The 12409-nt window shown below is 39.9% G+C and overlaps 1 protein-coding gene across 1 annotated transcript in view; it reads left to right on the forward strand.

Annotated features, from left to right (window-relative positions):
* Positions 1–11744, forward strand: part of LOC126336841 (glutamate--cysteine ligase catalytic subunit) — a 107614-nt gene extending 95870 nt beyond the window's left edge. The window contains exon 12 of the mRNA XM_050000922.1: positions 9845–11744. Within this exon, the coding sequence (XP_049856879.1) occupies positions 9845–9867 (23 nt within the window). The 3' untranslated portion in view covers positions 9868–11744. The remainder of the gene's footprint in view (positions 1–9844) is intronic.
* The last annotated feature ends 665 nt before the right edge of the window (positions 11745–12409 follow it).

Below are 12409 nucleotides of genomic sequence, written 5' to 3' on the forward strand. Positions count from 1 at the left end.
TGCTGTGTTCAGATGTGAGCTGAGTTAGTGACCTCTGCTCGCAGCTCCAGGTGCTGGCTATAATCACACCGCTGAAGGATATTGCCAGTGGCCATTGCCGTGGGAGGTTGGATTTAGAAATACAAGGTACATCCAGCAAGGTACTCATGTTGCCTGATTGGTACACTACTGTGTTCCCCCTTGCTACTGCCCGCATTGAGGATGGCACCTCACCCGTGGTTGAGTTGGAGGGTGTTTCAAGATATGGCAGGCAGCAAAAGACTTCTTGGGGAGCTGATCGAAGGATCTCCCCATTTCATCTGACGAACAGGTTCTTTTCGTGGCTGACAAAGGCCCTAGGCCATATGCAGTTGATTACCCTGTTCCAGAGGAAGCCTCTCTAACCGCAGGATCTGGCTATTCACTGAGGGTGGGCTTACAGATGGTTGGGGGCTCCAATATCAGGCATATAATGGAACCCCTTAAAGAAAAGGCTCTCAAGGAGAGGAAGAAATCCAGTGTGCACTCCGTGTGACTACTGGAAGGATTCATTTGAGATGTCGAACAATTGCTTCTGGATGCCACGGAGAGCACAATGTGCAGCCAACAACAGGTGGTGACCCAAGTCGGTAATAAGGACGTGTGACGCTTTGGATCAGAATGGATTCTCTTCGGTTTCGGCAGGCTAGACGAAGTGGTAACACTTCCAGTCTTGCTTGCAGGATGAAGGCAGAAATCACACTCTGTAGCATCTTTGACTGGGTCAACTGCAGACCGTTTGTACAAAGCCAAGTGGAGGGTCTGAATTGGAGGATCAGACTGTTCTGCGAGTGTGTGGGATATATTGATTTGTGCCATAGGGTGGTGGCGTTTTGGGTTCCACTTCGTAGGCCAATTGTCAACTGCACACAGGAGGTGGCTACATGGCTAGCAGTGGCTGTGTGTAATGAACTGGGCTGTTTCGTGAGATTAGAGGGTCTCTGGGGGAACGTGCAGAAAGGGCTCCAATTTCAAAGGGTGCGAGAAGAGTGCAGGAAGATTGTAGACATGGTAACAATCAGTATTGTAGTTGTACACTGTTGTAGCTGTGTGGGCAAGAAACTAGAGTTCCAAGTGCAAATAGAAAGCACTGCAGCTCAAATCATTATAGGTATTGAAAGATGACTAAATCCAGAGACAAGTTGAGCTCAAATTTTAACAAATGACCTAGCAGTGTTTAGAAATGTTAGATAAAATACGGTTTGTGGCAGTGTTTTTGTTGCTTTTGGAATATATTTACTTCGTAGTGAAGTTTGAGTAGATAGTTGCTATGAGATGGTGTGGATTATACTTGACAACCGTAATAAATTAATAGTGGGTTCCGTTTACCAATCTGCCCCCCTACTCCCAACACTTCATACAGTTGCTTAACAGTTCAAAGAAAACTTGAGTTGCATCACAAATAGACATCCCAAACTCACAACTGTCATTGACAGAGGCTTCATTGTATCCCACGATTTCTTGGTGAACATATGTTTTCAAAACTGGTGGCACATATAAAACATCGTCAGAAAATGTACTAAATGCTTTCTCTGAAAATTATTTGAGAAATTAGTTCAGGAGCCCGCTCGAAGTGCAAATGGTTGTGAAAATGTACTTAACATCTTAGCAACAAATAATCCTGAGCAAATAGGGAGCATCGTAACAGATGCAGGGATTAGTGACAATAAGATGATGTAGTGAGACTTACCACTTCTACATCCAAATCCACCAAAAGTAAACGCAAAATATGTCTGTTTAAACAAGCAGATAAATATACACTAGATGACTTCCTTAAATAGGGCCTCCACTCCTTCCCAATTAACTACGCAAGTGAAGACAAGATGTGACTTAAATTTACAGAAATTGTATCTGAAGCAATTGAGAGATTTGCACCAAATAAATTAACAAAAGATGGTGCTGACCCACTCCGGTACACAAAACAAGTCAGAAAACCATTGTAGAAGTAACGAAAAAAGATTGCCAGAGTTAAAAGAACACTAAATCTCCGAGATTGGTGATGTTTGACTGAAACTCAGAACTTGGTGCATACTTCACTGTGAGATGCTTTTAACAGGTTGCACAACTCTGTCTCGAAATCTGGCAGAAAAACCAAAGAGATTCTGGTCATAAGTAAAATACGTGAGTGGCAAGATGCTATCAGTACCTTCACCTGCTCTATAACAGTGGTGATGTTGTTGACAGCAACACTACAGCAAAGTTACTAAACACGGTTTTCCAAAATTCCTTCACATGAGTGACAAAGTAAATGCTCCAGAATTCGAATAGAGAAAAACTGCCACACAAATAACATAGAAGTAGATATCCTTGTTGTAGCAAAGCAGCATAAAGCAATCAATAAATACAAATCTTCCAGTCCAGGTAGCATGCCATAAAGGTTCCTTTCAGAGTATGCTGATCCAATAGCTCATATTTAGCAATCATACACAAAACTACTCACTCAATGAAAGATCTGTATCAAAAAACTGGCAGTTGCACAGGTCACACCAATACTAAAGAAAGAAAATAGTTGTAATACACTGAATGACAGACCCAGATCACTAATTTCAATTTTCAGTAGGATATTGGAACATATATTGCGCTCAGACTTTATAAATTACCTTGAAGGTAATGGTCTATTGTCACACAATCAGTGGGGATACAGAAAAATCATTCTTGTGAAACCCAAACAGCTCTTTACTTTCAATAAATAATGAGTGCTGTTGACAGGGATCTCAATTTGCTTCTATATTTGTAGATTTCCAGCAGCCTTTGATGCCAATTGTCACAAGAGATTTCCAATCAAATTTGTGTGTCTAGGGAGTATTGCATCAGTTTTGCAACTGAATCCCTTATTTCCTCTCAGAAATGTCATGCTATGTAGTAATCGATGGAAAGTAAAGTAAAACGGAAGTGATATCCTGTGTTCCCCAAGAAAGTGTTACAGGCTCTGTGCTGTTTCTGATCCATGTAAATCTATGCAGTTACCCTATTAACGCGAGTAGAAGACGATCCTGAATGTAAGGTGCCCCATTTTTCCAAAGGCTTTGTGGAAAATTTATTATTTGTGGAAAATTTATTTTTTACATTTTGTGAATTAGAGTTAAAAACTGTTTTATTGATATAAAGTATCTGCCAAAAAGTTAATATTATATATCTCCAAACTTATGCTATTTATTGATTGTCTACATTTTGATAATACTCGGAGAAATAAAATAAACAAACAGGAATGATTATATTAATTAATCAGATTGTTTCCTTTTCTACCTTTTTTTACTTACTAACCCTTTAGTCTGTGGTATCACATTTGTAATCATCACCAACCTAATGGACCAGCTGCAAAATTTATGTCTTCATTGTCATAAATATTTGACAGTTTCTTCTGTATATGTTGCTATTTCTGAGGTTGTAGTTATTGTGGGACCTGAGAAAACAGCTGCTTTTCTTCCGAACACACACCAAATTTTTCTTCTGTACTGACATGAGAGTTTACAAGTCTCTTGCTTCCAAACTTATTGCCCGCCTGCTGCTCTCTCATTGGCATACACAGCTGATCCACATCTAGACACTTATTTTCTCCTGTAGAAATGAATACTACTGTGGAGTGTGCATTCAGTTTTAAAGTCAGTCTGATTCTGACTACAGATGGATTCCCGCAAACCACAGTTTAAATGTGGTAGATGTTCATAAAAAGACAAATTGTGTGGTACAGGTTCCCATAGTTGGCAACACTGTGAAAATTGCTGTTCGCTCTCTGCTTCCTGCCCAGCAACCATCATAGCTCTAAGCCGATCTGGTGTCACTGTTCACCTTTTGTAGGGCTGAGATTGAGCAACTGTGAAAAACAGACTGCATTATCTTTTAGTGTGCAGGTCACATATAATAACACAAACTAATATGTGATAAAAGATCGCAGTTACGATTCATTCTCATTCTTGAACTTTTGCATGTCCTGTGATCTAGTGATGTTTCTTGGTTCTATATCCACAATGGTCTTGTCGCTGTAATTTATTCTCACGATAACAATTACAGTCAGTTTAATGTGAATTATTTCCTTTGTTAGACATTTCTTTGTGGATTAATTTTCCTTCTTGTTTCAACAGAATGTCTTCACGTTATAAATCTGGTAACATTTCTACCCAGAATATTAGTACATGAACAGTAATCAGATTTCTCATTTGCAGTCCACTTAATAAATCGTTTTCATTTCCAAATTAAATATTGGTCTGTGTTCGAGATCAAGTAATGTTTATTGGAGGACACCATTTCCGTTTTTGAAAGTTATGTTTAACTAAAAAGTGGCATTGATGCTCATATATGGTATCCACATGTGTTTGAGAACATGAAACATAGACCTTTTCCAATACAATAAAAGTTTACAAGAGGATAGAATTTAATGCTGTTTTCTCCTTCATTTCAGAGAATTGTGAAATTTTAATTAGAGCAATAGACTGCTGTAGTGGCTGGTAGTTTCTCACATGTATCTTATATTAGCACTCCCTGAGTCAATGTCATGTGATTGTTCGAGCAATGTCATGTTGTATCAAGTGCTTCATCATACTAGGAAATCTTGAACCTGTTGGAATGCGAATAACATTTGCCGAGCTCTGCCCATCCGAAGTCTTTAAAATAAATATAACCATGGTCTCAATAACCAAAGCTTCGTCTCTGCATGGAAGACGACCCCTAAAAATGTAAGACTATCCGTATATAGTATGCTAAAAAATGTAAAAATGTTGATCTCAGCAGAAGTAGTTTAATCTGCGAATATAAGAAGACACTGTATTTTTTTGAGTGACAAATGTGGTGAAAAAACCTCATCTAATGAGAAAAAGTGTGGTTTCATCCACAAGATTACAAAAAGAAATCTGTTAAATTTCGATTAGATGATAAATTTAAAAAATCTAAAGGCTCGTCAATTTGACTAAATACTTAAGAATTGCAATTATCATTAACTGAAGCTGGAATGATCATGTAGATAATGTTGTGGCGAAGACAAACCAAAGACTTCATTTTACTGGCAAAATAGGTAGAGGAAGATGCAACAGGTTGACTAAAGAGACTGCCTACACTATTCTTGTTCATCCTTTACTAGAGTATTACTGTGCTGTAGGGGATCGTGACCAAATAGGTTTGATGGAGGACGTTGTAAAAGTTCAAAGAAGGGCAGCACATTTTGTATTTTTACGAAATAGGGATGAGAGAGTCCTGGATATGATAAGCCAGTTGTCATGGCAGTCATAAAAAAAGGGGGGGGGGGCATTTCTTGCTGCAGTAAGATCTTTTCATGAACTTTGAATCACCAACTTTTTCTACTATGAATGTGAAATTATTTTATAGTCATCAACCTACATAGGAAGAAATGATCATTATAATAAAATAACAGAAATCAGAGCTTGTACAGTAAGATTCAAGTGTTCATTTTCCCCATATGCTGTTAGAGAGTGGAACAGTAGAGAAGATGGTTCAAAGACCGCTCTGCCAGGAACTTAACTGTGAATTACAGAGTAGTCATGTAGATGTAGAAGAAAGGTCTTAATTTTTGCATCTTTGTCATTGGATAATCCTGTGTGTGATACAGTAAGTGGTGTCGAACAGGCAGTCCGCAAGGTCCCAAATGAAACAGTAGGCAAAATTTAGGGTGAAAAGAGCCATATTCTCATGACACAAAGTTACCAGCATCCATCATTACCAGAACTGAGCACAGTAGTCTGCTAGCACTACGGAATGATGAAAGGATTGTGGTCCTTCTTGCTGACAAGGGCAGTGTATCTGTTAATTTGGAGTACGTGGATTATGATACGAAGACCTCTGTGCTTCTGGACAAAGATACCTGCTGCACACTCCCACGCGGCCCAGCATTGACAATAATGAAGAGGACATCAGAACCTCTTCAAGTGTTTTTTGTGGAAAACAATGTGGCCAAAAATAGTCTCCCACAGGCACCTACACCACCAACTGCTTATGCTTTATGGAGGATCCACGATGGCAAGTCACCATTGCACGTCATCATATCCACCATTGGTTCACCAACATACAAGCTGGCAAAGTACTTGACCAGTCTCCTTGGTCCACATGTGTGAGACTGCAAACTCAGTAGATTTTATCAGCTGAATTAACAGTCTTAGAGTTGGTGAGGGTGACCTTATGGTTAGTTTCAATGTGGTGATGCTGTTTATGAATGTGCCTATAAGAGTCTCTTTTAATCAAGTATCGAGCTCTTTGTGAATGATGTGGGTCGAGCTGTTTAGTTGCACTCGTATGTCTTCACAGTTTCTGTGCAACAGCCAGTTTATGATAAGGTGTTTGGCATTGCATTTGGTAAGCTGTTAGCTCCGTCTTCTTGGAGAAATTTGAGGATGTTGCCTTTGCCATTAGAGCCTAGTTGTTTCTTTCAATAGACAGATGACATATTCGTCATTGGACCCTATGGGTATGAGAAACTTGACAAGTTCTGGGAATACCGGAATGGCATTTACAGTAACATCCAGTTCGTGATGGAGGTAGAAAGAAGATAATACACTGTCCTTGCTCAACATTCTCATCTGCCGCAAACAAAATGGATGCCTTGACCACAGCATCCATAGATAACCTACCCACACCGATCTGTAAGTGGGTGCCATCACTCATCCTCACCTGGTACATAAGCATACTGTTTTACAAACTTTGATGCATCATCCAATCTTCAATAACACCCTAAGTAGAGGGTGGTGTGGGATCTGTTGATTGTACGATTCAAGCAGGCCCATTGAAAGCCATGTCAACATATACCCATATACGGTGATGGCGTGAACACCAATGACATTGCTACTGGCAGCTATTATACACTCCTGGAAATTGAAATAAGAACACCGTGAATTCATTGTCCTAGGAAGGAGAAACTTTATTGACACATTCCTGGGTCAGATACATCACATGATCACACTTACAGAACCACAGGCACATAGACACAGGCAACAGAGCATGCACAATGTCGGCACTAGTACAGTGTATATCCACCTTTCGCAGCAATGCAGGCTGCTTTTCTCCCTTGGAGACGATCGTAGAGATGCTGGATGTAGTCCTGTGGAACGGCTTGCCATGACATTTCCAGCTGGCACCTCAGTTGGACCAGCTTTCGTGCCGGACGTGCAGACCGCGTGAGACGACGCTTCATCCAGTCCCAAACATGCTCAGTGGGGACAGATCCGGAGATCTTGCTGGCCAGGGTAGTTGACTTACACCTTCTAGAGCACGTTGGGTGACACGGGATACATGCGGACGTGCATTGTCCTGTTGGAACAGCAAGTTCCATTGCCGGTCTAGGAATGGTACAACGATGGGTTCGATGACGGTTTGGATGTACCGTACACTATTCAGTGTCCCCTCGACGATCACCAGAGGTGTACGGCCAGTGTAGGAGATCGCTCCCCACATCATTATGCCGGGTGTTGGCCCTCTGTGCCTCGGTCGTATGCAGTCCTGATTGTGGCGCTCACCTGCACGGTGCCAAACACGCATACGACCATCATTGGCACGAAGGCAGAAGCGACTCTCATCGCTGAAGACGACACGTCTCCATTCGTCCCTCCATTCACGCCTGTCGCGACACCACTGGAGGCGGGCTGCACGATGTTGGGGCGTGAGCGGAAGACGGCCTAACGGTGTGCGGGACCGTAGCCCAGCTTCATGGAGACGGTTGCGAATGGTCCTCACCGATACCCCAGGAGCAACAGTGTCCCTAATTTGCTGGGAAGTGGCGGTGCGGTCCCCTACGACACTGCGTAGGATCCTACGGTCTTGGCGTGCATCCGTGCGTCGCTGCGGTCCGGTCCCAGGTCGACGGGCACGTGCACCTTCCGCCGACCACTGGCGACAACATCGATGTACTGTGGAGACATCACGCCCCACATGTTGAGCAATTCGGCGGTACGTATACCCGGCCTCCCGCATGCCCACTATACGCCCTCGCTCAAAGTCCGTCAACTGCGCATACGGTTCACGTTCACGCTGTCGCGGCATGCTACCAGTGTTAAAGATTGCGATGGAGCTCCGTATGCCACGGCAAACTGGCTGACACTGACGGCGGCGGTGCACAAATGCTGCGCAGCTAGCGCCATTCGACGGCCTACACCGCGGTTCCTGGTGTGTCCGCTGTGCCGTGTGTGTGATCATTGCTTGTACAGCCCTCTCGCAGTGTCCGGAGCAAGTATGGTGGGTCTGACACACCGGTGTCAATGTGTTCTTTTTTCCATTTCCAGGAGTGTATAAGGGAATACCAGCCGCCCATTGACAGTCATACCGCTTGACAGTGTGACAGTGGCGAAGGAGCATGCGCTGAAAGCTCCCGTAATTTTAGTCACTCTACATCGATTGAAATCAAAGAACTTTTTGTTCAGTGTTATCACTGTGAGACTTTGCATTCTTGCACTAAATAACCTTTGTTGTTATAACTTATCCAGGTCCGATTGCCTTTACTACTTTTTTTTCTCTTAACTGTGACATTCCAGTCCCCTAATCACAATTTAATTTTCATCTCAATTAATGTGCTGAATATAATCTTTTATTTCGGCATATAATCTTTTATTTCGGCCTACGTTTTTTCAGCCTCCATTATCTGTGGAGCTAGTAGGCATTTTGGGAATGATTAAGGATATAAGAACAAGATATTCAAAACATGATAGTAAGCACAGGTGTATGTCATTTGATTGCATGATAAATCCTCTTTTGTTTAAACTGAGATATTGAAGAAAGTATGGTTTTTTAAGTTCAACAATATACCCTTTTTACCAGAATTTATAAGTTAACACATATTAATGGGTGGCATTGAAACAGTCCACAAAAGTATCAGAGAAATGTGCTAAAAGTGAAAGCCAAGGTGGCCAGAATTACATGTTGTGGTGCAAAAACCAACAAGTTGGGCCGCCATACCAGTTGCTGTCATCATACGCAGCAAGAAGATAGGCTTATCTTACAAAGATGAAACATAATTCCTGTTAGTTTTATATTTTATATGACAGTACATGGCCAGCTACATGGAACTGTACTAAAAATAGCTATTATTCATTTACCACCCCACCGTATCTGTAGGTGATAAAGGCTTACCACTGTGGTTGCTTTGCCAGATGAAACTACCGTCACCATTAAAAATGAGGCTCATCAACAAGTACAGCTGAATGTTGTTGTTCATCTCTCACGTGTCTGTCTAAAGGACTACCTTTACTTGTGTTTCATGCTGCATGTTTTACTTGAGCTTCTGGGGTGGTGGTGGTGGTGGTGGTGGTGGTGGTGGTGGTGGTGGTGGTGTAGGGAGAGGAGAGGAGAGAACACCCTTATATGTTGACCAGAAAATGTGCTTTTGGTATGATGGTGTGGAATTGCCATCAATAATTTGGATGTGGTATTTTCTCTTCACTGGAACTGCTTTGCCAGGATTGTTGCTGTATGTAAAATGATACATAACAAGCATGGGATACTTGATTAGGTGCCGCAGAATCTCATACTCTGTTGCTGCAGTTGCACTGACTTTTGTTACTTTCACATTTAGCAACTGTTAAGAGAGTGTGTAAACAGTTGCAGTAACTCTGTGTTGCCTTGGTGCTAAATTGATTATACTCATATTTCCTTGTAGACCAATGTTTTTAATATGAGAATGCTTAAGGTAGCACCTTTTCCTCCAAACATTTAATGAAACACCATGTATTTATCATAATGAAGTGTCTAGTAAAGTGATATATACATACATTTGCAATTAACTGGAGGCCCCCCCCCCTGTAGCTGTAAAGTGTTTTGTATGTTCATTAATTGTTGCATATTTAATAATTTTCTCATTATGCTAATGTTAAAAGTGGATGTTTGTTCGTTTCAGGTCTGATCAGTTCATGTGGATAATAGAATGATTTGTTTGGAGTGCAACAAACAGACCAAGCTGGCCTTGCATTTTGTATGTCTGTTTATAATATAGATACTGAACTAGCCATTCTTGTGTAAATACATAGGAAAGGAGATATTTTTAAGGTTCTGAAGACAACTTCAGTACTTTTTGTTACAAATATACACTTGTCTAGTACCTGTTTCCATTGTTACGTAGAATTTATAATGGGATGTCTATAAATGGTGCTCTTGAAGGAATGCAAAGTGAACTCTTGTTTTTAAGAGTGCAGGTCTCTCTTAAAAAAATCAGTCATTCCATTATACTTTCATTGTATTTTGATTTTATACTTAAAAGCATTTTTGTTTCATTTGGACATTATTTATGTACCAAGTATATTACCAATTGATAAAATCATGCAATGATTTTAAGGGATCAATATATTTTCAAGTTTAAATCTATTAAGTTTTATGTAAATGACTGCATTTTTAAAATCCCACCATTTTCGCTATGTTATTGCGACCTGCAGTTAAAACTGACAGTTACTGTAAATGTTTCCTACATCATGTGTACATGGATTATGAAGTGCTTAATAGGATTTAATTAATAGTGTCTACTTGGCCACATAGTATTCACAGCTTTTTAACATTAGAATTTAAATACATTAAAAAACAATGTTTTGGTTAACTTTTAAATATGTGTAACATATTCTGAAGAGCTTTCCAACTGTTCAAAGGAAGGTTAGCCACCACTTACGTAATTTCATAGAAGTTTGAAATACAAGAAAGTTTTTAATTTAACATAACTGCATGCCACATTTTGTATCTCAAGCAGTGAAATTCATTATATTTTAAATGTGGTGTTTTGCCTGCTACTTAATGATATTTGTGGATGAGTTTGATACATGGGCTACACCTTAATTGATGGCACAAACATTTGTAAGAATAGGTACTTATTGTTGCACATGTGCAGCATCAGCACTTTTGAAGAACTGCATTATGGTGCTCATCAAAATTTTTAAAAGAAAAATTAATGGCTCTCAGTAATTCTTTGCTTATGTTCTAATAATGTAATAATATTAATAAAAAATGCCAATTCATTCCAATTTGATAAGTCATTCCATAAGGCCAGATCTTTCATATGGTGTTACTGCAGAAGTGTGCCGCAGTTCTAATTGATTCAGCTATTACTGTCATGCGAAATACTGATAGCAATGAGAAATGAACATCAGAATCATGTTTTAATCCATTCCATTAATATATTCATTGTGGGGACTGATTATACAAAAAAAAAGAAACAAGAATTTGTGTTATTGTGGGTAACCTGTTATAATGTTTTATGAAGATGATTTCTTTTAAAAAAAATGTCTCATAAATGTAAAATTCATAGTCTGATTATCTGGTAATGCTAATTGATTCACAAGTGTCTTCAGTGTGTTAATTTGCGTGTTAAGTTTGAAAGACATTCCATTTGAGAGATCTGTTGATCTCTGCTTCACAATGCTTCCACCACATTTCTCAGCAATATCAATATTCTCCCCCTTCTACTATTTCCTTCCTCTCCTACTATGCCCCATCCCCACCCCACCCAAAAACACACACACACACACACACACACACACACACACACACAAAAGTCACATGACAAAATAGTTATTCTTGTGAAGCTGTGAATTTATTTGTCATGTTAATGTGCATCATGTACAGGTGCTTTGTATTATTTTTTAATTGTTGTTCAGGAACATTGTTTCTGTATAGAAAATGTACACAATTTTTTCACTGTGGTGCAGCAGTTTTATCTTCTGCAAATCTAGTGAGATGAACCTGTCAGTTTTACTCACTGTTTTGTAAACAAAAAATGAATATATATATACATATATGTGTGTTGCAAACTGTTATTTTGTATTTATTTATACTATTTTAAGATGAAGTTAAGATATTCTGTGGCATACAATCAGGAATAGGCTGGCTAGAAATATATGATTTCTTTTCAGCAGCCATAATCATCATACTGTATGGCTGACAAGGGATTTCCCAGTAGTCATAGTGTTCCTTAACATCTTCGTTGTTTGTTAAACTTGAACAGTTGAGAAAATTCCAATTGCTGAGTCAGTTGACATTGTAGGCAGTTGTGAATAAGATTTATGCCATTTGGTAATATTAATATGCTAACTAACATAGAAAAAGTGGGATATTATAATCAGAAATGCATGAAGGTAATTTATTTCATGTGTGTAGAATGCAAACAACTGTTAGAAGCAAAGACAGGAGACTAGAATTTTTTGAGTCATCAGAGACAAACAAATGTGCTGCTGTTCTGTCAGAGGTATGAGCTCATGAGCTAGTAATAGGAATGATGAGGAATGTATTTTGTGCGTGCAATGTCATCAGTTTCCTCTCCACCTGTGTCTACATGCTCCACATGTGCCCCCTCCTGCCAAGTGACAAATCTGAGCACATATTGTGGTTTGACATAGGAGCCCCCACCTCCACCATCTCCTCACTATCTCTCTCTCTCTCTCTCTCTCTCTCTCTCTCTCTCTCTCTCTCTTTGTCTCTGTCT

Source organism: Schistocerca gregaria, chromosome 2 (genome assembly GCF_023897955.1).
Source record: "Schistocerca gregaria isolate iqSchGreg1 chromosome 2, iqSchGreg1.2, whole genome shotgun sequence".
In the NCBI taxonomy this organism is placed as follows: domain Eukaryota; kingdom Metazoa; phylum Arthropoda; class Insecta; order Orthoptera; family Acrididae; genus Schistocerca; species Schistocerca gregaria.